Raw genomic sequence first — 26737 nt, forward strand, 5'->3', positions numbered from 1 at the left:
GAGTTGCACATATCTTTTCAAAATGTATACATTTGTTCTTAATTTAATGTTATCCTCTCCATAATGTACTTTAGAAACTAAATCTAACCACTCATTTAAAGCTGGGGATTCTTGCTTTCTCAAAAAAATGATTGTATTAAAAGCTGTACTTCTCAGCATTCTAAATAAGTATATATCATCTTTATAAAGTAGCATAGGTCCTATACCCCAAACTATATTTTGTATCTTTATATATTTAGTTTCTTAAAAAAAATCTTCCCTGAATTAGGCTACTTCTGTTCAATTTCTTTTTTTTTATTAGAAGTAGGCTATAAAATAGAGTGTAATGAGCTGGAAGTTCACTGCAACTTATCCAACATCCTAAAGAGAAATTATTATAATTAGAAGATATTTCTAGTGTTAGAAAATATCTCATATTAATTTTCCAAGCAAAATGTATATTTTAGTCAGAATTATTGCGCTCCTATTTGGCGCGCATGCGCGCAGCAGCGCTCGTTCAATATGAAGATTAGCAGCAAAATGGATACATTTGCACGACTTTCTAACATTTACAGATGGAGAATATAACTGTAAAATGTAATTTTTGCACTGAAGGGGGAAAAAAAACATGTCACAAACGCATAAACAGACAAAATATACGCTGATTGATGGTGGATCGATTTGATCCATCGACCTCTATGGCTGCTGCAGAAACGCGTGCACACGCAATTATCTAGACTAGATAAACCTGGATCAAATTAGTGAGATTGCGTGAACTTCAATTACCTTTTATGGAACCACTTTAGCCCCAACTTATTTGTTAGGCTCATTCAAGTCCGGTTTTGGAGTTTAATCCCCGCTTTTCTAAGCTTCATTTATGGAACAGCCCCCTGAACCTATCCCTAAACCTAATCTTAACCCATGTAGTTCCCTTAAATGATTCAGTACTTTCTTGGTAAGTACACTGTAAATACAATGAAAGTGCACATACTGTAAAATAAAGTGCAGCTGGATCTTGGAATGACCATCAATTGTACACCACACTTTCACCTTGTCAGTTCCCACAGGAGCAAAGGCACCTTGGTCCATGCCATCCATCACAGCTAGGTCACCTAAGAAGGTTGACATTTTTCCACTGGTTCCTCACAGATGTAGGGCAGTGCTGCCATTTCCGTTCTCCTCAATCACAACCAGCGAAAGGAGAAATGTATTGATTTTTTGAGAGTTTTCACGAATAACACTCTCCTGAAATGGGTCATTGACTATTGCACATTTCAGCTCCCTGTGCGCGTGTTCCTCCATCTTCTCAGATTTTCATCTATCTCACTCTATCAAAAACATCACTACAGCCATAGATTTAAAACGTCACAACTCCTGAATTGCGTCGGATAGGTTGGTGGTTTTTGGCCGTGTTTCTTACCACTGACATAGTGGAGAACTCCAGAGATGGTCACACTTTGTCATTCAGAGGTGCTGCTCATGCACCCAGCTTCCAAAGTGTCTGATCAATAACACAAGCCAGCATTGATCTCGATCCACAGGCTTTTAAAAGAAGCAAAGATGTGTATACGGAGTTCACAAGTTCATTTAAAAAAAATGAATAATGATTTAATATTTTCAACAATTAACATTAGCAGATTGTACATCGCCCAACACAGTACCAAAATTAACAGTGTTCCTGAAATTCATTTATTAATATTCATATCAACTTTAAAATAACTATCATGAACTGCCATTTGATTGGACACAACCATCAACAACAAACAAAAAAGCAAAATATGATGATCCTATTTATTGTGCAAATGCATATATAATTTGCATTTTTCTGCCATATATAGCAATGTTAAAGAAATTCAACATAAACACCATATTAAAAGGACACAAGTCATACTTTATTGACATCCTAAACTTTATTTTACAAAGGTAAGCTTTTCATCCCAACCTCAACGAAAGAAATGTACAAAGAAATTAAAACATCTTTAAAAGGCCATAAAAAACAACATCCTGTCCTCTAGCAGCATCCAAACATCTGAACTTCCCAGAAATAAACCATTTTATGTTTACAGTTATCTCTCAGCCAAGCTATACACCGTACTGCTGACATGGTACACAAGTATACAAAGTACTGCCACGTGGAGCCATTACTCTTTTTAGTGCAGAAAAGGAAAATACTCTCATTAAAATAACAATCTTAGGTTAAATAAGCTTAAATAAGAGGGCGAAGGTACAAGACACTTTTTCTGAGGTACTTTACACCAACAAGCAGAATTTGGCTTTTATTTTAAGTGGTTTACAGGTGCTAGTCTGCGTGTACTGGCCCATCCACACAAGTTTAACCGTTTAACGTCTGTTTTTTTTTTGGGGGGGGGTAAAACAAAGCCAGTTGACAGCCTAAGGATCAAGAGCAGTGGGCATGGATTTTGTACGGACTCGGACAGTTAAATGGTTTAACGAAAACAACTGGGAGGAACAATCCTTTTACCACCAATAACATCAGGCACACGAAAGACTTATTTTTTCTACATAAAAGTTTTTGAATACAACCAAATCACACTCAGTGCTAATCTTATTGAACAATTCTGTGATTACGACATCAGCAAAATTATTGCTACAACATTTGTTTCAATGGGTTACTTACAAAAACGCATTTCAAAACAGGTATACAGCACACCAAGTCTTGAGGAGCTTTGGACACTAAGGAACGTTGCATCTGGCTGGTCTACATTTCGACAAACGATGGGGGTGGACAGCCACAAAGCCAGGATTGAACTTGAGTTACGACAGTAGCTTTGAAGATGTTATGCCCAAGGAACCAAAGATTTTTAGAAAGAAATCACGACTTATTGCATTACATTCACTTTCACGATCACGACGTGTTCGTACCCTTCGACTGGTCATAAACGATTTAAATTTTTCCCTTCCAGCCCTTATCACATATTTAATTTCTTACTCTCCCTTTTCTCATTCACATTCTCATGTCCTGCCACCAACCTTGACTTAGTTTTTAGTGTGTTAGCATATTAGCTCTGCACACATTCACATTCAAATGCTGAAATTTCTTCTCTAACATCTTTTTTTTTTTTTTTTTTTTTTACAGTATGCTGGACTAATTTTCCTTGGGTTATGTAGTTTGCGAAGCACAAGAAGGGGAAGTTATGGACTACTTCAGCTCAAGGTTTCTTGTCCATCGTGTTCAGAAACAATTCAGTAAATCTCCTCAGTTGCGCGGCCGCTGTCTGGCTCTCTTCATGTAGTCGAAGGTTGTCTTGACGAAGGTGTTGCACCTGTTCCTGGAGCATAGCCTTGTCTTCTTGCTCCTTTGAAGGATAATAACAAAGCATGTCGTTACAAATAACTGCCTTGAGGTGAATGCTGCTAACAGTGCTTGTTCGGCTATGTTGCGGATTTGTTTAAGCATTATGTTTGTCTGTTATTATGTTGGAGGCTCTTACCTTCCTTAGGTCATACTGCAGCTGTCGGAGAATGAGCTCCAGCTGGTTAACTTTCCCAGTTAGCAGAGCGGGAGAACCTTCCCTGGTTAGATGAGAGACAGACAGGATCAATTAGACAGAAAGGCACTCAGATCAATAGATGTACATACAGATGTACAGACATACAGATGGATAGATGTACAATAGAGATAGATGGACAGAAAGAAGGCATATAGAGAGACAGATAGACAAACAACAGACAGATAGAGTCTGAGACAGAAAGACAGATAGATAGATAGAGTCTGAGACAGACAGACAGAGTCTGAGACAGACAGACAGATAGATAGACAGACAGACAGATAGAGTCTGAGAAAGACAGACGATAGATAGATAGACAGAGTCTGAGAAAGACAGATGGATGGATAGATAGATAGATAGAGTTTGAGACAGACAAACAGGCAGACAGACAGACAGATAGATAGATAGAGTCTGAGACAGACAGACAGACAGATAGATAGACAGACAGACAGACAGAAATTAGACAGAAATGCACTCAAATCAATAGATGTACATACAGACGTACAGACAGACAGATGGATAGATGTACAATAGAGATAGATGGACAGAAAGAAGGCATATAGAGAGACAGATAGACAATAGACAGATAGAGTCTGAGACAGACAGACAGACAGATAGAGTCTCAGACAGACGATAGATAGATAGATAGATAGATAGATAGATAGATAGATAGATAGATAGATAGATAGATAGATAGATAGATAGATAGATAGATAGATAGATAGATAGATAGATAGATAGATAGATAGATAGATAGATAGATAGATAGATAGATAGATAGATAGAGTCTTGGATGGATGGATGGAGTTTGAGACAGACAGACAGACAGACAGACAGACAGATAGATGGGTAGAGTTTGAGACAGACAAAAAGGCAGACAGACAGATAGAGTCTGAGATAGATAGATCAATTAGAGGATCAATTAGTCAGAAATGCACTCAGATCAATAGATGTACAGACAGACAGATGGATAGATGTACAATAGAGATAGATGGACAAAAAGAAGGCATATAGAGAGACAGATAGACAAACAGACAGATAGAGTCAGAGACAGACAGATAGAGTCAGACAGTCAGATAGATAGATAGATAGATAGATAGATAGATAGATAGATAGATAGATAGATAGATAGATAGATAGATAGATAGATAGATAGATAGATAGAGTCTTGGATGGATGGATGGAGTTTGAGACAGACAGACAGACAGATAGATAGACAGACAGACAGACGGATAGATGGATAGATGGGTAGAGTTTGAGACAGAGACAAAAAGGCTCTGTCTCAAACTCTGATGATGGATACATGGATAGATAAATCACAAAACAGACAGATGATGGATGGATGTTCTTCAGATGTTCTACTTCAGCACTTACCCTGCCGGTAGGGTTGAGGCAGCCACACATCCTACTCTTCTGCTCAGCTCCTCAGAGAGCTCCAGAACCTGCTTTGCCTGCTCGTCCTCTGTCAGGGAGCTCAGAGAGGTTCCAGTCTGATCTAAAAGAGAGGAAAGATTTATTCTGTTAGAAATCCAGGCAGAAACATCCATTATCTATACAGGGCAGTAATAGCAAGGGACTGTGCGGTGTGCTGTGTACGTGTTTGTCACTTAATATAAGCAGCTGCACACTCTAAATCTACTATAAAACAACTGTTTATCACTCATCAGCACTGCACAGGACCACAAAAACAAGACAGGCAGGAAACCCCCTGAGGCACACAGGAAACAGGTGAAACATGAAACTTCATACTGCTTCACCTGAGGTGATTTACTGTAGGCTGATGTTCCAGGTAGGAGCCTCAAGCAACACCCAGAGAAAAGCTTTCTTCCTTTTCAGCTCTTTCCAAGGTGTTAAATCTAACTGTTAACCAGCTTCAGCAGAGCAAGGTGTTAATTAAGTGGGGAACGGAGCTAACGCGGCAGAAGGGTTAATGGCGAGACGGGAGGGGGGTTCACACGCTTTCAGGTGAGTTTAGCATTACACTGTCAGTCGGGCATATCATTAAGCATTCAAGACCAAGAACACACCGATATAGTGCCTTTACCTCTGCTGAGAGGGCAACAGGGGGTGCAACTGACAAACGTACTGCTTTTTCCATTGGGCATTAAACAAAATCTAGAAACCCTTTTAAATACCAATTTCTAATCATTGATACCAAAAGATAATAAATATCATTTTTCTATTGTTTTTATTTACCATATTGAAAAGGTGATCTAGTCTATATCAATTTTTAAATACCAATTTCTAATCATTGATAGCAAAAGATGGACCAAAAGTTAATAAATATGTTTTCTATTGATTTTATTTACATTTTTAAACAGTGATCTAGTCTATTCAGTATCAGTTTTTAAATACCAATTTCTAATCATTGATAGCAAATTATGGACCAAAAGTTAATAAATATATATATTTTTGTATTATTTTATTTAGATAGATGGATAGATAGATAGTTTTATTTAATGCCATGTCAGCATCTAATGCCATTGTTTTATTAAGCTTTCTTTCAATTTACCCCATATCACGGACATAAATGTGTTTGGCACTTGCATAAAACAAAACTATCCAGGATAATTTTTTAAATATCAACTTCTACTCATTTTCAGCACAACATGGACCAAAAGATAATAAATGTGTGTTTACTGAGCTTTAATTTGAATTCATGCCACAAAACTGACATAAATGTGTGTTTTGCACTCGGAAAAGCAGTAGAAACGTGGGTGTGGTCTTAGAAGTGGAGAATTTCTTTTGTATCTTTATAAAGACCAACAAGCTCTTTGTTAGCAAGAATTTATGCCACGACCCTTTATATATTCAATATACCATGAGCAATCTCACAAGATGTTGACCTGCCATTGTTTCATCAAACGGCGAGCTAAAAGCGTTCATGGAGGCTCCTTTAAGAGCTCTCACCTCTTCTAACACCTTTCAGCTCTTCCTCCACCCCCCTCTCTCATTTCATTTCATTAACAGTCTCACAGTAAGGGGTGTCGTCGGAGCTGGAGTTGAATGGACGGATAATTATCAGCACTCCGAACAAAAACACGCACAAAGCAGCACATGGAAATCAACAATGTAAGCTCACCTCCTCCCCACACCCTTCTAGTTAGCACCCCAACCCTGAGGCAAAAGCTATAACTTAATCATTTCTCTCGCCATGAAACGATGGTCTCATATTTGTTAGCATTTCAGGACGGAGCCGCACACTCATTCCATTTTTCATATCCGTTAGGTCCCAAGAGCACGTCTCTAAGGGCTTGCGAGAAAAACAACAGCACTAGCAGGGAGAACCCGCTCACCGACTTGCTTGCCGGAAGCCCCTCCAGCCAATTAAAGCCAGCCACCGTGTATTCCCCCCCGTTCCACATGCAGATCCAAAGGAAATTCTCAGTTCAAGAAGAGCTGCCCTTGCCAGCATTCACCATGGTCTCCGCAGCGACCGGTTGAAGGTGTGGGAACAGCTGTAATTGCACACGAGTAAAAGCGTCCAAAACCCAAAATGTGTAATTACAGCAAGCGATGGCTTGAGTCATTTCCCTAAGTGGTGTCTTGCTGGGCTCACATTGTGATAATGGCTTAATTTCTCAATGCTCGAAATACGGTCTCCGCTCCTAATTAGCACCTTGCGGAACAATGCGCCTTCAGGCAGTCACAGGAAATGAATGGGAGGAAAATAGAGACTTGGTGATTTCGACATGGTCAAGAGCAGCGTTGGAGACGGGTGCTGTTTTCTGCAACCTTCAGTTAACTTTGTTAATGGTGTGTGAGAGCGGCTAAAGCTTTGTGGTGAGGGGAAACCCTGGTCAAAACACAATTCCAATAATAGGACAAAAAAAAAAGGACTTTTCAATTCGCCTACAGTTAATACAATGAGCTCCAAAAAATTAAATGGATGAACAAAAAATTTAATTTGCACATGCGGCCTGCATTGTTTTAGCTCCCAATCAGGTAAAGGCACAAATACACACCCAAAAAAATTACTTATTTTACTGGGACAGAAAATAAATAAATAAATGAATACATTACAATTCAAAAGTTTGGAGCCAATATGATTTCTTTTTTCAAACAAAATTTATAATTTTATTCAGTGAGGTTGCGTTACATTGATCATAAGTTACAAAATATCATTCAAATAAATGCTGTTCTTTGGAACTTTTTAACCAAAAGAATTTTTGTTTACACAAAAATATTTAGTAGCACAATTTTGTTCGAAGTCCTGCATGACATGGGGACAAAAGTTTATATATATATATCGTGGCCACGAATCAACAATCTGTTCTATTGTTTTAATAAATTGTGGCCATGTTGTACTAATTTGTACTCTCGTTTTGATTGAACTAACATGTACTAACTATACATATTTATTTGCCGCATGTCATGTGCGGGGCTTTATAGTTTTTAACATTGATAACAATAATAAATGTTTCTTGAGCAGCAAATCAGCATATTAGAATGATTTCTGAAAGATCATGTGACACTCAAGACTGGAGTAATGATGCGGAAAATTCTGAGGAAAATTACATTTTAAAATCAGAACACTTATTTGTAATAATATTTCACAATATTACTGTTTTTACTATATTTTTAATCAAATAAATGCAGCCTTGGTGAGCATAAGGGACTTCTTTCAAAAACATTAAAATAATCTTATAGACCCCAGATTTTTTTAATCGTATTGTACATCTTACAAAAAAAAAAAAAAAAAAAAAAAGTAAATAGGGCAACATTAATTGCACCGAGCTAACAATACTGACCTTTGTGAATAAGGCACATTTTATAATGAGCCTCATTTGCATAAAAAAGGCATGTTTGAGCTCAAAAGAATGCCAATGTCTTAATTTAAATATTTAAGCTAGTGCCTGGTAATGCTGTATTAGTTAGTGTTGAATGAATCTGCCCCATAGTCTTTGACAAACAAAGACATTTGACTCCATTTGTCTGGTACAAAAATATCCAGAGTCAAACGGTCAGTGCAGTCCTCGTGGAAAAAATACCAAGTACCCTTGCTGTTCATTCCATAACAGTGAGCAGCAAGTTTAAGATCACAGCTGCGAATATGGTGTTTCTCAGTGACAAAACCAGCATCTTTAGTGTGTGTGTGTGTGTGTGTGAGACGGAAGCTTGTACCTTCAAAAGCCCGTGCGGCGTTCACAAGATGTGACCAGTCGAGACCAGAAGAGGGTACCGGCAGGGGCATCATACCAGTGTCCACCAGCTTGGCCTTGTCTGCCAGTGAGCTGTCAGAGAACCAGAGCTCATCTGCGGAGACAGCACACACAGTTCATTAGAGGACAGTTAGAGTGCATGTTTAGATGGGACCCATAGCCAAAATGCCATCTCTGCAGTGATTCAAAATTATGAAGACATTTTAATTTCGAGAAATGCGCACTAGTTGCAACAATTCTTGTTCTATTTGACGTAATAATAATAGTAAGTTAACTTAATAATAATGGTGTTTATTATTATTATCCAATATAAAAAAACACTAATTTGGAGTTTGGTTAACATGCAACAACCCACAAGGCCTACGTGGCGTCCACAGAAAAGTCATTTCTGAGGAATAGCACATCATTCCATTTTGATTCAAATTTATGAATACATTTTAAGCAGGAATAATGTGCACCACCGAATCATTAAAAATAAGTGCAGGAACAATCATTACGAAAGTAAAAAAAAGGTTCCATTTGAATTCCATGATGATTTTAAAGCACTATTCGAACAGAACATGCTCTGACTTAAATGTGCCTTTAAATAAATTAACTCAAGAGAGACTACAATTACACTTGAACATCCATACACATCATGGATATAATGATCAGTTCGATTAAAAGGAAACTGAGATGGTCACTGAGGACACAACTGAAAAGCCCTGACCGCGGTGTAAACTACATTAAACATTCATCCACTGGCAGAGATTTCAACTTGATAGAAAAGCAGTTGCCGCTGCTCAACAGTCAAGGGCCAAAGGGCATCTTTACCCACAATTTGATGTACTTATGGAGAAAGAATCAAACGTGGCAACTCACAGAAGCGAAGTAAAATTAGCTCTAGGTGACCTAGAGAGCAAACTCGCTAATTCACACAAAGTCTGCTCATGCAGGCAGACAGACAGGCCTCGCCTGAGAGCGGAGAGGTGAGAGTGATTTGAATAATGAATGAAGTTGGCTGGCTTAGAGTTCTGCTATAATGAGAGAGGAACTGTACGTTTCAGACAGCTGGGGAACAGATCAAGTGTCTGTATGCGAAACGCGCCAAGAGGCTTTAGGGTCGATCACACAGGACGTGTTCTTACATTCTATTTGTGTTATTTTTTCGCTATTTTACTTGTAGGTCTACATAAACCTGTAAGTGTGTCTTGCTAATTTTGTGGGGGTTTTTATGTTAACAAGTGAAGTTAGAACAGTTTTGTTGATTTGGGAATATTACTTTAATATTTTTACAAAACTTTTTTTTTTTTACAAAAAATACAGTTTCCAAAATACACATAAATCTTTTTTTTTTTTTTATGTATCAATTTAATTAGAGGATAATAGTTTCACTATTTCGGGAATACAGCATACTTTTTTTTATTTTTTTTTTACAAAAAATACAATTTCCAAAATGCACATTAAAAGCTTTAAATATTTGTACAAAAAAATACAATATTTCCAAAAATGTATGAATTATTTGCTACTTCCAAAATAGAGGAATTATTTGCTGCAAATGAAATATAGTAGATATCAAATAAAATTTTATTAGCAGCTAATAGTTCCTCTATTTTAGAATTATCTTACATAAATATTTTTACAAAAATACAATTTACAAAATGCGCATAATTTTTTTTTCCATTCATTTCAGTTTTGGAAATGGAAAAATTTACTGAATAAATGACAATTTCTAGTTTTAAACACATGGGATGGAAACAGTGCTTTATTAACATACTGTTTTTGCGATATAAATTTTTTTTCCGCTAAGATGGACACATAGACATTGCAGGAGCCCCTAAAGGGACGTGGTGAAGAAGAAAAAAAATGAGATGGGAGGAATTATTTGAAAAATTATTTGGCTATGCTTTTGCGTTCTCTTGCAAAGGTTTTGCGTTCCCCCAAGAAACTTTGCATTCGCTTGCAAAATGTTTGCGTTCTCCAGAGAAACTTTACGTTCAACTTTACAAACTTCGCGTTTTGCGAGTGAACGCTAAGGTACGGTGGCTGAGAGAGCTCAATGCGCTGCAAGTGAAGAAAATGCATGCAAATAGAAAAAACACCCGCAAATTAAGAAAACATCTTCATCAGTTTTACAACAGATGTGCGCTCCAAATACTCACAACACAACCAAATACAGAAACACACTGCAAATAGCACAGACCACAACGGAAATGTTTCCAGGGGACCCCAATAAGTGACGAACACGCCTGGGACATGCTTATTGCTCAAAGTCTACTTATTTTATAAACTTTTTTTCGTGTGCAAAACATACAGAGATGACATGTTTATGAAATATAACTATAACTTTGTATACAATATACAAAATGTATTAACAATATGTTTAATGTCATCGGAATACAAATGAGAAAAGAAGAGTTTACAATGAGCTTTCAGTTAGCTGAAAAATAAAAAAAATAAAATAAAGATAGAGAAAAAGAACACGAGGGTAAGATATTAATCTATACATCAGTTATATTGTACAAATTTTGTCATGGTATGTTTAGATAAGTTTCATAGGAAATGTTAGGTAATGCAGGGTCCAAGGCAAGTTTCAAAGTTGAGACACTCAAACACAGATATATAACGCATATTTTAAAAACTTTTTTGTATAAAATGTATATTTATTTGCAACAGTTATGTTGACAGCAATAATAAGACATTTCTGTCGTAAGAACAGCTATTCAGCTGATGGACACTGTGCTGCGTTGTCATGGGAACATCCAAGGTGAAAATAATGAGGAAATTACGTTGTCTTTCGTTGCTCCCTTCACCAAGTGCGTTCCAAACGGCTACATAATGGCAGTGCCCTCCTCCCTCCAAAGTCGACACTTAAAGGGCTCTGCCATCTGCCCTTCGAAGGGAGTAGGGCATAGGGATGCTCACAAGCAATAAGCATGTCCCAGCCGGGTTCGTCACTTATTGGGGTCCCCTGGAAACATTTCCATTGTGGTCTGTGCTATTTGCAGCGCGTTTCTGTATTTGGTTGTGTTGTGAGTATTTAAAGCACACATGTGTTGTGAAACTGATGAAGATGTTTTCTTAATGTGTGGGTGTTTTTCTGTTTGCATGTGTTTTCTTCAGTTGCACCGTGTTGAGCTCTCTCGGCCACCGTACTAAGGTTTTGCGATCGAACACAAAGTTTCAAAGAACGCATTGACATATAATATCTCATATTCTTTTCCACCACCATGTCCCCTTGGGGGCTCCGTACAATTTTGTACATACATGTAGAAGCGTAACTTCCCGAGAACGTGCGTTCTGTTCAAATGCATCGCGCTCCAGCTGTTCAACGCATGAACACATCTCGCTTTCAGTGACTAGACCAGCATAGTTACGCAAAAGTTGTGCCATTATAATGATTTTCCTATTACAGCACACTTTTCATCCCGCTAGAATATTTCAGAAGACGTATAATAGTATGATTAGCACCAAGTCTCTCATGCATTAGCAGCAGATTTATAGTATCATTACTTGCTTCATTACTAAGTACAACATTAAAGTCTGCAGAGGATAAAATTACAGTAACAGGAAGGAATGTGGTGAGCTTACAGAGGAGATGGAAAAATCTGCTATGAGCCAAAAAAAGCACATTTATTCCATTATCATCAACCATGTCTTAGTGCTGGCAATCCAAGCGTTTACATTTTATGTACAGCTGGTACTGTGATGCATTCTAGGATGAAGTGGACAGCATATTGCGGTACATAAATGTAACCGTGGGATTCTTACAACAATGTTAGTATCACTGATATGGTAGCAACATTGATAAATGTGGCGAAAACTCACTTTTGAGCTGAGCGGCGGCGTGGTTTAGACCCATGCGAGGTGGTAGGGTGCTGTGGTAGGGCAAGGCGCTGCTGAACAGGATGTCGTTGGGCACGGCCTGGTCCAGCATGGAGCTACGTGAGCTAGCTAAGGACAGCGCCCTCCGGTGGCTGCTGCACAAGCTCTCGTCTGAGAGAGTCCGGTACAGGGAGCGGCGCGGAGACTGACCGACAAGCGGTATCTGAAATAACACAAAAACAGAGATTGAGGAGAAGGAAAGTGATGGATGGGATGTAAATAGAAGACGACGGGTAAGAGGAAGACAAAGAGAAAGCAGAGAGAGCGAGAGTGAGAGAGAGAGTGAAAGAGCAAAGCAAAGATATTATTCATCAGAATATGATTATGTGAAAGGCTCTGCAATATTGTTAATAAAACAGCCATGGCAATAAAGCACATATCACTTAATTGAATTGTGGGAGAGAGGTGGGGGGTGGAGAGCAGGAGGAGGGTGAGCTAAGGGAACATGAGACTCAGCTGGGGACCAATCAGCAGTCAGAGTGAGTGACTGCGGGTCTGTGAGTCAGATCTATTAGAGTCATAGCGCTCTCATCAATAATGCAGGCGAGATGGACACGGTCCTCACGGGGGGTCTACTGGCGGGAGGAGGGGCGCAAGCTGACAATTAGAGACATGAACGTGACAGAGGACTAACAGAGAAAGGATGCTTATTATATTCTTCAGGAATTAGAAAAAAAGCATGGTGAATAATGCGCAGTCTGACAAAAAAATCCCACATTAATGTTTGTGCAGAGTGAGACTAGTTGAAATATTCATTCCTATTTTATTAGAAGTAATAATAATAATAATAAAAAATATATATTAATAATCATCATCATCTCCAGTGACTAACAACAACAACAATAATATAAAACAATTATTATTATTATCATCAAAGTACAGTGGAAAAACATTATTATAAATTGTATTATTATTATTATTATTACCATTAAAAACAGCAATAACAAAATATTTTCCAGTTCACTTAAATTCTGATAATAATATATTTTCCAGTTAACTGAAAAAAAAAAACAATAATTACTTTTATATTATTATAATATTAACAACAACAACAATACCACCACCACAACTACTACTACTACTACTACTACTACTAGTACTACTAATACTTAGGATGATGATTATTATTATTCCTAAAAACAAAAAACATTATTTTAGTCAATATTATTATTTGGTAACACTTTACAATAAGATTACTTTAGTTAACATGAGTTAATGCATTAGGTATCATGACTTGTACAGCATTTCTCAAGCTTTTTGCCATTTATAAATATATTAATAAATTCAAGCTGTATAAATTAAGGGTACATTATGTATAAAATGGTGGTTCGTTCATGATACCTAATGTATTAACGTATGTTAAAGAATTGAACTTCATTGTAAAGTGTTACCTATTTATTTTGATATACTATGTGGCTGAAACTGTACATTTCAAATGAACACTTGTGTATGTACTGTATGCATTGTGCCTTTGCCTCTCTCACTGGGGGTTTGTGAGTCATTATTCTTTGTAAAGCTGCTTTGGAACATTATGTATTGTGAAAAGCGCTATGCAAATGAATCAAAGTAAAGCTTACAGTGAGACGAACACGTAGAGAGTGTGGGCATGTGCAGCTTTATAATCCACACTGCTGTGAGCAAAGCAGGTGAGGAGAATGACTGATTGTTGTGACCTCATTTCCTCTAGACGCTTCCATTAGTCAACCGTTACACAGTCTGCTGACTGGTTAGTTGATTTGCTTGTCAGTGTAACACAGACCAGTGAATAATGTGTTTATCACAAAACATATTCAAAACAATTTCTTAGTTTCTCAGTGTTGTTTTAACATGTCCTAACTACAGCAGCACTTGCTCACCGCATTACTCATCCTCCGGGCTCAGCTCTACACTCACCTTGCCGCGACCTGCCTGCCCCGCGGGACTGTCGGGTAGAAGCATCCTGAGGAAGGCCTCCTTAGTGAGCGTCTGAAGCTTCTCACCTGCACTATTAACCAACTGGGATGGGTCTCTCAAATAGAGCCCCCTGAGAGAGAGAGAGAGAGAGAGAGAGACACGGAAACAAAGCGAGAGGAAGGGCGAAAGAAAGTGAAACAAATTAGACAATAAAAAGACATTAGCAGCCAGTTTTGCTGTAGTATCAATCTAAAGTGAATTGTGAAATGCCTCTATGTGGTGCTGTACATTTGGGTTTCTCCTTGTAAAGGTGCTACAGACAAAATATTCAAAGGACTACAAGGCTACGGTAGTGACAAAACACAGGATTATGGGCGATTGAGTAAGGAACAGGCTTCACACAGTCATGACATGGCTCATCGGAACATATCAAAAAAGATCATTGACTCCTGTGATTTGAAAGGAATAGTTTACCCCAAAATGAAAATTTGTCATCGTTTACTCACACTCACGTTGTTTCAAACCCATATGATGATTTTTTTTTTTTTAAACATCTTGGCCGGGCCCTTTTTAATAAAACAAGAGTGAATGAGGACTAGAGCTGTAAAGCTTCAAAATGACAAAAAAGCAAAATGAAAGACTCACTGAATATTTTGATATCAGTGATGGCAAAGTAGCTATGAATATTTTATTCATGAATAAATTCAGATCTTTTTAATGAATCACTTGTAGTTCACCAAACAGGTGAAGTGAACAACTCACTGATTATGTGGTTGCAGCTCACTAAAGAGGAAGATTGTTTATCACATGACTCAGAAAAAAAAACTACTTTTATGGTGCCTTTACATTATTTTTTAAGCTTGAAAGCTCCAGTCCCATTCATTGTAATTGCAAGGAAAAGAACAACCAGCATGTTATTAAAAACGTCTCCTTTTGTGTTTTACCGAAGAAAAAGGTCATATGGGTTCGGAATGACATGAGGGTGAGTAAATGATGGCAATTTTTTATTTTGTGCGTGAACTGTCCCTTTAAGGGTGTAGGAAGTGCCATTGTTACAAGACAAGAGAGAAGGAAAAACACAGTGAATAATTCAGGGCCAGGTAATGATCCAACTACCTTGATTTCCTCAAAAGTGTCTTTAGAAGTAAAGACAACAAAGCCTCTGACCGACTGAGGCAGCAACAAAGAAGAAAAAATTATTACACAGAAGTTTTAATCGATACAGTGTCCTTTTTGCTTTTAAACCTGATACAACAGAAATATGAATTTCCATCAAATATTGCCTGCATCAGGAAAACGTCAGCATCCCCTAGTGAGCTTGTCAATCAAATCCAGCCTCTGCTTTAATAATCAGAGAACATTTACTAGGTTTTCAGTCTTATAATGTGAAGTGGCAGGTGTCAAATAGATTCTGTCTGGATTCTTTATGATGGAGGTTACATAATATTTCTGTTGACATCGATCATCTCGGAGATGCTGCTAGCCAGAGATGTGTTACTGACCTAAAAGGTTTTCCGAATGTCACTGATATGCAGAGGTACAGGTCAGACACTGACTTAATGCATTTGTTAAACAAAAAAGCAACATGATTGAAGTGATTTAATCTCACTATGAACTCTTCTCTAGCATCAACGTTACATAAGATCCATAAAACATTAGGCGCTACTTACCTAAAGTCTCTGTCTTGCCCTTGCTCCTCCAGTAAGTGGTCATTTTCTCCTTTCTTCCAGCCAGTCAAATACTTCTCGCCTTGTGACTGGCAGCTAAGCGAGTGCTTTTCCCGCCCTCCCATTGAAGTCGCGTCCGTAGGAGAGATGATGTAGATTTTTGAGGGGTCAAGGGAGCTTGAGTTCTTCAAACAGCGTTCAGAGGGGCTTCCAGAATGACGAGAACCACTGAGGGGAAAAAAATGGAGACAAAAATGAAACCAACAGCTGTTTGAATAACTGATTTATCATGAAATAGGGATGTCTGCCTTAGCCAGAACCATTAATTATCAGGTTTTAAAAGGATCCTTATCAAGGCAAGAACATGGGAGGAAGCAAAAATGACTACTGAAACAGCAAAAAATATGGTACCAAAATACTTTCCAATCGGAGCCTCCTGCTGGAGCAGTGTTATTTTAGTATCATTTAGTATTTTTACTTTAAAGGCCCTTTCACATCTACCTTGTTTGGTCCGGACTTTAGGACTTTTCAGTTTGGTCCGAATCAAAATTACAGGTGTGAAACCTACCTCGGACCACGGTCCGGACCAAACAGATGAAATTTGGTTCGACGAAAAGAGGTAGTCTCGGTCCGGATCAAACTGAACAAAGGTTTGGTTCGTTTCTAGTGTGAAAGCATTTCTGTATGGTTCGGACTTTCAGACCTTTTACAGGAAGTTCCGGTGGTTCCCGCATAGCCGAAAAAACAGAAGGTGGCAGGAAAAATGAGCCGTGGTAGCACATGGGGAGAGGAGGAGACGAGGTTTTTAATTGAAGTATGGTCTGATGACATAATAAGAAGTCAACTTGCAGTCTTCTCCTCCTTTCCTGCCGGCGACGATAAAATGTTCGCACGACGAGGACGTTCATTTGGCGAATTTGAACTAGCCTTGTGTATAGTTAGTGCTGCAGGTAATTATGCCATAAAAATAACAATATAGTTCCAACGATATGCGTCTGTTCATTCATGTAGTCAAAGTTACCCGCCGAATTGACAACACGCTGACGTCAGACGCACGTCCATTTACAAAACCAATCAATGTCAAGATGCAGCCCACATAGATGACGACGACAGGACGCAAGTACGTCACGTAAAGTTCTTTAGTGCGCTCGCGTAATTGCAGTGTGAAACCAAACCAAAACTTTCTGAAAGTATAAAATGTATCAAAACGTGAACTTTGGTGCGGACTTTCAGGTGTGAAAACGCCCTTAAGTCTTGCTTAGTTGAATCAGCAAGAATAAGAAATAATATTTCACTGATAACCACCACTCTTAATGTTACAGGAAAGTTTCACAATTGAAGACCAAAGCTATAAATTTACATAAAAACATAAACGTAACAAAAAAAAAAAAATCCTAAAGAAAAAATCTTAAAACCAAAATAAAACCAAAAGACAAACCATCTGACCTGGAAAGAGAGGAGATCTCGCTTAGATCTCCTGTGCTGCCATCTGTGGTGTGACCGGTAGGTGTAACGGGAACGTATCCTTGAGACAAGAACATCTTTGCCCTTCCTTCATCTGTCTCGCCGTCCTCGTGGTATTCCAGAGGCCACGGGAGTCCCGTCCCATCCCTCAAGACCATCCGTGAGGGTCCCACCCCAGTCAGGGGCAGGGAAGGGGGTGGAGGGGGCATGCAGGGTGCTGTATCTATGCCGCTGTCAGTGGACGCCCCCTTTATGTAAGTGAGACCCAGGGACTCTGGATCCATCGGGTCTCCAGAACCGAAATGTTTCTCATCGCTGCCGCTGGAAGTATTGCTGGAGAGGGTGTTGTTACTGGAGTGGCTGGAGCAATGACTGTGGCAGCTCTTCTCACGGGTCTGGAAGATTAAAGTTGACCAATTATTATGACTTTTGAATGTTTTTGAAAGAAGTCTCTTATTCTTATCAAGGCTGCACTTATATGATGTTTTATTAACAAAGTTCGGGAGGAGCACGTTCAGATAATTAACATGAGTGGAGAGCACTCAGCAATCAACGATAAGAGGTGTATATATATATATATATATATATATTCAGCAGTCTCAGCTCAATTCGTTGACAGTTTAGCAGCACCCCTCCACCACCCCTTCTCCACACTTCTAGTCCTAACCATTTACAGGAGCCCTCCCCCCCGGACAGCACGCCAAATACGCATTAAACTTTACTCCCTCTAATTGTATGTGGACAAGAACAGAAATACACTATAAAAACTGTTTTGTCAAAGTTGTAAGAGAAAAAACAAAGATTATTGGAGTGTTTTACAAGAAAATACTATTTCAGTCTTTCTACTTATTTTCTTATTTTCTACTCATGTTTAATTCAATGTTACTTCTTCATTTCTTTGTAATTATTTGTGAAATTTACTAGCAATTTCTGAGTGAAAATTGATTAAAAGTAAATCCTACCCTAAAAGTGTATTATGAAATATGAATACAATTTAAAATAACTATTTCCATTCTAATATGCTAAATTGGTGCTCAAGAAACATTTCTTATTATATAATTAAATAATATATACACATATACACATACATGTTCATATATAAACAAACACACATTTATGATAAAACCAATTATATGTGTATATATAAATATCATATATTATTTTACTGTATAATAATAAAACATTAGTCTTATTCCTTTGTTCCTTTTTAAAAATCTATCATTTGTACTTTGGCACTGAATACGAGGCAGGCAAACCATTTCATCGAAATGCAACATTTGTTTACTTCATGGTCACAATACAATCCAACAAAAATGGATGAAGGAAGGAAGACCCCCGGAGAGCTGAAGTGCATTTAGCAGAGCAATAACAGCAACAAACAGAAGAGCAGCTCTGCGCCATTACTACCTACTGTAACCAATCTCATGGAAAATTAATAATTGATTATTCGGTTAAATTGCATCCTCTAAATTTAAGCCCTTTCAAATGAATGGAAAGCAGATGATTTTTAAACTTTAATGCATGGTTTGCTTTGGAAGATCTACTATGGTGCACCATTTCCAAATGTCCCTTCTGGCTAAAGCCAATGTGGTCAATACACTATTGCAAAAAGCTGTCAGTTCTGTGAATCAAGTAATGCAGGAATGCAGGGCTTTGCTTAAGTAATATGATATAAACATGACCCATGAAGTTTCTTGCCGTTAGCATCAACATCGACTGCAAAAAGCAAGGGTAAGGTGACCTTTTCGTGCTTGATAAATCCGATGTATTTGTACTTAACCTGATGCACAGGCTCCTGATGTTGGAGCTACCAAGTCAGAAAGTACAGTGTGGTGTCCTGTAACTGCGCTGGCGTCCAGTTTCTTACGTCAATTTCCACAGGGATTGCATGACTGGATGTGACACTATGAGCCATCTGCCATAGATGTCAACCCCCCTTTCCTCCAAACCAATGACCTCCCCTTCACAACTACCCTCAACCACACAGAGAAATGTGGTGCATTTGCAATGCTGCCAACTACACGTTCCTGACTAATGAGGTCACTGCACCCATCAGCCACATATAAACACACAGACACTTGCACCGACATTGCACTGCATTCGCGTAGCATAATATGGTCCTGTTGCTGTACAGTACAAGACATTTACTGTATCATAAAGATGTTTACGCTCCAATAACCAGAAGTTCATATGTAAACTAGGAAACCGCTGGCTGGAATGCTACAAATGTAGACTAGCAGAAGGAAACAAGGTCCCAGTGCTATTAAAAAAAAATCTGTTTTATAGTTCAAATGATTGATTACTTACACGAGGAAATTTACCAGGTGAGTCTTTCGCCCCCTGTCTCTGTATACCTCGGTTCAGGATCTTGGTGGATGGGATGTGCCACTTGGCCTCTGGTACACAAGGTGATCCTGGAAATAATGGATGTGGTTACATGACATTAAAGCACTGTGCTTTTAAAACCAATTAGTTCATCAAATCTTAAACCAAATGACTAACAGAAAATGTCTCAGGTTATTTAATAGAGATTAAGTTCATAAAACAAGTAAATCAGTCAATTAATGTAGGTAAATAAATTACACAAGTCACTTGCAACTAATGAAGGTTAATCTGCATTGGTGCTTGAGAAAAACAATGCTTCCATACCGGCAGACCGCGTCCTCTCCAGTTTGTGCTCTCTATCTCCTTCTTTTTCTTCTGGCTGATCATGAAGTGCAGGTGATTGTGATCTATGGGATAAGCAGCATATCATTGTATTGTAAAAGTCCACTGGCATTATTCATAGACATTAATGATATTTTGTTTTTACTACCCAAGCATGTTGCATCAGCCTGATTAATACATTTCATATGGAGGGTAAATATGGGAGGGCCATATTATAAAAATAAAATGTTCCTTGATCTTTCTACATTTTATAATTGTCTTTAATCTTCAGAAAAGTGACTGTGATTGGTCTTTGCTAAGTCCCTGATTATATTTTTGCAGCACTATTAAGCACAGATTGTGATTCTGTCCAAAATTTGGGACAAAAAAAACCCCCTTAACACTACATAATGAAAAATGTATAACATGAAATGTTTGTTTAAAGTGAATGGTTGACTGGTTTAGCAAGGTGATGTAGAGGTCATTGTTAACTATCCTAGCATTGGTGGGGCAGGGAGGTTTCAAGACCCTCTGGTGTTGTGTGTCTGTCTGTGAAAGAACAGCTGATATTTACAAAGCTGGTCATGAAATATTAGCTCATACTAGACATCCTACTCTAATTCTGTTTGCACCAAAGATTTGCACCAAATCTCATATGATTAGACTTTTGTGATAACCTCTAAACCTGCTAGGCTCTTTTATTTCCGAGTTACAAGGCTGAGGCGAACAGAATCTCATTACCCATCATAACCGGCTTTCTGGGCCCATGTGCCGCAGGGACCGGGGTCACTGGAGGTTGATTGGTTACTGGGAGAACTGCAGTAGTGCTGGCCGGGATTTCCAGACGGACTCTGAACCATCTCAAAGTCCTGCAACACCCTGCAATGAGCAAACACAGGGCAGAAGCTCATTAATCAAAACTCTGGTAGCACAAGCAATGAGAGCACTGCAACAAGACTCATTCATATTCTGGACCGGAGGGAGGAAACACTGTCAAAAAAAAGTGGTGGAGCAGATTCTATTCATAGCAGGACCCCGTGTCTCCAGGGCTGGGAACGTCTGCATTCCAGAGGGGAAATAAGAGAAACATACTCCAGGAAGGAATGACATGCCATGTGCAACACAGATCCCAGCTGAGGACGGGATGACAGCCTGGGTGAAGAGGCCACAAAGGTGTGTGCATTTCAGACAAGGTGAAGACGAAAGCAGGCAACACACAGTCACTCAATTGCACAAGAAGACACGCATTATGAAGGGATCCCAAGTCTACAGCACCGGAAAATCAAGTTCCCAATTAGCTCACCCTGAAAGGCGTCTCCTGAGAAATGCCAAAGCCACATCAGACTTTTGTTGCATACTTTTTTGCTTTCTTTAATCCACAGGGTGGCATGTATCATCCTTAATAGCCTCTATATGCTCCTTTTTGGGGTTTCCCAGTGGATATGTCAGCAGAGATATGTGTGAATGATCAGACATCACAGTGATGAATCATTGTTCCTTAAAGTTCCTGTTGCTGAGCCCGATGAAAACCAGGTGTAGCTGTTTGTTACCTTTGTTGACACATTCACAGTGGCGACCAACTATATACTATATATTAATAGTATAATGATTTTTAATATGTAATATTTATATGTAAAAAAAAAAAAAAAAAAAAATTGGGATTCAGACATCATTACAGTAATGAGAATAAGAGAAGTTGGCAAAGGCAGTGCACTATTTAGAGAGATAATTTAAGTCGATTTAATCAATTTTCAGTGTGTATTATGAGCCAAAAAATAGTTTGTCATCGTTTCTGACTTCAGGCATGTTTTTGCTTTAGCGGTCCATGTAAAACTAATTTTCAGATCAATCAGCATTATATACAAAATGGGTGGTATCCATTCTGAATATCAAACATGACAGAAGACAGCCTAGAAGAGAAAAGGCCTAGAGACTGTATTGACATCTTTTTTTTAAATGCTGAAGAAATCAATGCATTGAACAATGCACGCGCACATTCACAAAAAACAGCTGAATTCTGGATGACCAACATGCTGTATTTGCTGAGATCAATTACACAAACCAACCAATCCACTCTGCACCTCCATCTCTTCCCTATAGTTTTTCCTCACATTTTCATGAGATTTGGATCGTGATACTGTGAAGGTGTTAGATGTATAAGTGTTGTATTGTTTTGAAGATATAATATGTGATGTGTAAGTGTATGTCAAAGTAGAATGTATGTTAGATGTACGTTGTATGTATGTTGTATTATTTTGAAGGTATAATATGTGATGTGTAAGTGGATGTCAATGTAGAATGTATGTTAGATGTTGTAAACATACACTGTTATGCAAGAAAAATTTCAGACTCGTCTGACAATAAAGTATAAAGTAAAGTAAAGTAAAGTAAATAATATACACTAGTGAAATTACAGGTAAATATTTGAATGAAAGAGCAGCTTAGGTGTTTGGAATGACATTATCACATATCTCCTACCTGGATCCATCCTGGTACTTCTTATCGAAAGAAGTGCTGCGTGAGATGGCAGCTTGCGCGTACTGGAACATCTGTTGACCCGGGGAGGGTTGATCTGGACCCTGAGTGGGAGAAACTCGAGACAGCGGCAGCCCTTGGGGAACGTGAGTCATCCTGTGCCAACCAGGGCCGCCACCAAGAGTCTTATACTCCATGACGGGGACACGATACAGCTCCGAGGCACCTCTGAAAATCACAAATTACCATGGGGTTTACACGTTACAATGTTTATTTTTTTGGACATAGTATCATAGTAATACCATTGTATATTTATAAATTCACTAAGGGGGTTGGTACATTTTTAAATGTTTTTGAAAGATGTCTCTTATGCTCATCACTGCTGCATTTATTAAATACAGTAAAGACACCAATATTGTGAAATACTATTACAATTTAAAATAACTATTTTCCGTTTTAATATATTATAAAATGTAATTTATTCCTGTGATGGCAAAGCTAAATTTTCAGCATCATTACTCCAGTCTTCAATGTCACATGATCCTTCAGAAATCATTCTAATATGATGATTTACTGCTCAGGAAACATTTCTTATGATCAATGTTGAAATCAGTCATGCCGCTTAACATTTTTGTGGAAACCAGGATTCTTTGGTGACTAGAAAGTTCAAAAGAACAGTATTTATTTGAAATATAAATCTTTGGTAACATTCTAAATGTCTTTACTGTCATGTGTCAATTTACCACTGTATCCATTTCATATATTAGAGGGGCTTATTAGTTCAAATCAGTGCACATGACTCAAAATAGATGCATATTTTATTTTTGATGACTCAGATCTCATTTTGAACATGGTGAACAATTGTAAACTGATTTGTGTTTTTAGGTTGAGTTACTTTCCTGTACATATTAGCATTTAGAATTTCCTGCTCCTTTAAACAGGACGATGCAGCACAACATCAAGCTAGCATTATTACCTGATCTCTAAGATATATAGGACATACATGCTTTGTGATAGCGAGCATAATGTGTGTTTCATGTTCATGGGGCGCCTACATCAGCGAACCCAGTGATTATCTCCACTTAGAAACAACTTGCATTAAAGCACGATACATACCTGACAACATATTTAATTATAGAAAAGCCAGAAGGGATTAATCACATTCATACTATGGATTGACCTGTTTTTTGGATAAATCAAAATGGAGGCATTTTCACTAGTGGTCTCAGGTTTTTGGACCCCACCACTGTAAATAATTGTTAGCTGTGTTTAGAGCCAGGCTATTTCTATGAATCCATTCCAATTTATTAAGATAGAGTATTTTTCTAGTCCGTCATTGCATGTGAAATGCAAAATTCAGCATCAAGGGATTATTTTGTGAGGGAAATTGGCAGAAAATATTAAAAGATAATCACCGCAGGGCTGTTTGGCAAGAGAAAAGACACATCCGCAAATCAGATGACAAATGGTATCAGATAAATGATGTACTGTATTTTCCTGTGATTATCTGTGGCGGATGTTATTAGAAAGGGAGAAACCAAAAGAACAAACAGAAAATGAACAAGTCCACCCCACACCGGCGGGATTCATTGATGGTTAATGATGAGTTTCTGATCTAATCCACTCTGTTCCAACCACACGCACTGAAATACTTCCGAAACAAGAATCTCTGGTGATCTTCTTGAACGAAGAGCTGGAACAGGCGAGGGCTCTCAAGACAGATTCTCAAAGCCTCTACAACGAAATACAGTACTTCAAAAAGTACTTCTATGAAGAACAATGCACTCTTAGACTCTCACAAACAAATTCATGGAATTGAGAAATGTCGTACAAACAAAGTCTTGCAAATAAAAAAATATGCACGTTAATTTACCATAAAGTTCGAGACATCTCTACAGACTGCAGAACTAAATTAATTTTTACATCCTATCACAATATTATTGCTAATCTCTCTGATCTGTAACCAAATACAACCCTGACTTGTCCTGGCATGCTTCTGTTAACTATAGTTCTCTGGAAACGACTTGCCCAAGATACAGCTATTTAGAGCAGTTAAAGTCAACCAGAAATGCGAGCAATCTTCTTTAAATTCGTGTTTACAAAGAGCACAGAGCGCTTGATATCTGTGGCTTTCATGCCTTGCAGGGGGGCGATAAAAGTCAATCCAGTTATTGACAGTCTAGAGGGTCACTTTAATCTCTGCCTTCAGATGTTCATGGTAAGCCCTCAGCTCTTCTGAAATGAGCAAACAGAACATGAGGCACGTGTTCAACAAAGTTCAACAGGGTTCTGGGTCGCTTTCTATTTCAGGACAGTTGGTTTCTTTCATGTAAAGGCTAAAAAAATTTTTTTTAAAGCAGACTATAATCATATCATTCACAGATTATCTCAAGAGGATTAATCTTCTCTTTTGGAGATGACCTCTGTTTACCCATGAGAAACTGGTGTGGCCCATCTGTCCGAATTAAAGGTTCAGTTTTGAGGGTTGTTTTTGTAAATGTGGCCATGACGAAGAAAATACCAGGTTTATAACACATGCTGCATCTTTGAGTAATAAACACATTTTCAGCATTTTGAACAGAATTTAAAGAACAATTTTTACATTTTAATACGCAAGGAGGAAACGAAAAGCTACCAATGGAAGACAAACTGTACCTTCTGGGGGTGCCATCTTCATGTGGCTGTATGACCACCACCGTAACAGGTGTGGAGGTCCGCAGATAGTCAATCATCTGCTCGTGAGTTAGAGTCCCAACAGCGACCTTGCAGATCTCCACCAAACGGCATCCAGGGCGAAGTCCTGCCTGCCAGGCGAACCCGAACGGCTCCACGTCGGCTACCACACCCTCAAAGTTGACATGGAAGCCCAGCTGTCCCAGGGCATTTCTGCGCAGGATCATCTCTAGAGTCTCACAACCCTTGGTGACCATCTGCGGAGAAGACAGAGCAGACGTAATGACTTTAACCATCTAAAACTAGGCTTTTTGTCACCTCAGCAACTTTTAAAGATAAAATCTGTGCTGTGATGATGGGCAGAAGGTCCTGCACAGGTAAGCATGCAGATGGGTTAGCAGGTATGCAGAGATATAGATGATGACTGAAGCCAGGTCTCTGAAGGATGAAATTAACCGATGTCAAACCAACATGAGAGAGCACAACATGCTGATTGTCTCATGAATAACACATTCCTACAACCCGAACTGAGAATCTGACACCTAAAACAAACGTATGTGTGACATAGCAGCTTAAACCTTTTGTATGCACTTTATCCAAAAACACACAGTTTTAAGCAAACTGTTTTAAGCTGATCTTACTCAGACTCTGCAAAGCTACTAAGAGCCCAAAGGCATCTTTATAAGCACCCACAAAAACAACAAAAGCAGTTTGATGAGATTGAGGTGCTTAAAAAAAACTTTTTTAAGTTAGAAAGGATGGTCACACTTTATATTAGGGTCCAATTCTCACTATTAACTACGACTTTGTCTTTAATAAACTCCTAATTACTGCTTGTTAAGAGTTAGTAAGGTAGTAATGTTTAGGTATTGGGTAAGATTAGGAAATGTAGAATATGGCATTAATATGTGCTTTATAAGTACTAATAAACAGCCAATATCCTAATATGTATGCTAATAGGCAACTAGTTAATAGTGAGAATTGGACCCTAAACTAAAGTGTAACTGAAAGGGTTTATTTAGACGCAGCTTGGCTTTTACAATATTAAACCCTATTATCTGCTAAAAATATAATGTTTTCCCACCCAACACCTAGATTTAAATTGAAATGCTTAAAACTTAAACCATAAATTGTAATACTAAAGGGACAGTTTACCCAAAAGTGTAAACCCTCATGTCGTTCTTAACCTGTATTCACTTACTTTCTTCTGCACAAGAGAAAAGGATGTTCTTAATCAATGCAAGCCAATGGGGTACAAAAAAAAGTCACTGACTTTTATTTTATGGACAAAAACAAATAAACTACAATACTTTTTAAAATACTTCTTTTGTGTTCCACATAAGAAAAGTCGGCCATACAGGTTTGGAATGACACGAGGGTGAGTAAATGATGACTGAATTTTAAT

At 38.3% G+C, this 26737-nt stretch overlaps 1 protein-coding gene across 3 annotated transcripts in view; it reads right to left on the reverse strand.

Moving 5' to 3' along the window:
* Nucleotides 1–1849: 1849 nt before the first annotated feature.
* The window catches only part of sipa1l2 (signal-induced proliferation-associated 1 like 2), a 66553-nt gene continuing 41665 nt past the window's right edge, over nt 1850–26737 (reverse strand). For 2 of the 3 annotated variants that reach the window (XM_056248661.1, XM_056248662.1), the window contains exons 9-22: nt 25315–25589; nt 22663–22887; nt 20926–21063; nt 20188–20270; nt 19846–19952; nt 17521–17933; nt 16078–16302; nt 15524–15577; nt 14408–14537; nt 12458–12677; nt 8613–8744; nt 4863–4983; nt 3432–3513; nt 1850–3296 (exon numbers count right to left, since the gene is read on the reverse strand). In XM_056248661.1, coding sequence (XP_056104636.1) covers nt 3150–3296; nt 3432–3513; nt 4863–4983; nt 8613–8744; nt 12458–12677; nt 14408–14537; nt 15524–15577; nt 16078–16302; nt 17521–17933; nt 19846–19952; nt 20188–20270; nt 20926–21063; nt 22663–22887; nt 25315–25589 — 2352 coding nt within the window. In that variant the 3' untranslated portion in view covers nt 1850–3149. The remainder of the gene's footprint in view (nt 3297–3431; nt 3514–4862; nt 4984–8612; nt 8745–12457; nt 12678–14407; nt 14538–15523; nt 15578–16077; nt 16303–17520; nt 17934–19845; nt 19953–20187; nt 20271–20925; nt 21064–22662; nt 22888–25314; nt 25590–26737) is intronic. The other variant, XM_056248663.1, reaches the window with a different exon arrangement.

Source organism: Rhinichthys klamathensis, unplaced genomic scaffold, assembly GCF_029890125.1.
Source record: "Rhinichthys klamathensis goyatoka isolate OS25496 unplaced genomic scaffold, OSU_Roscu_1.1 h1tg000056l_1, whole genome shotgun sequence".
NCBI lineage: Eukaryota > Metazoa > Chordata > Actinopteri > Cypriniformes > Leuciscidae > Rhinichthys > Rhinichthys klamathensis.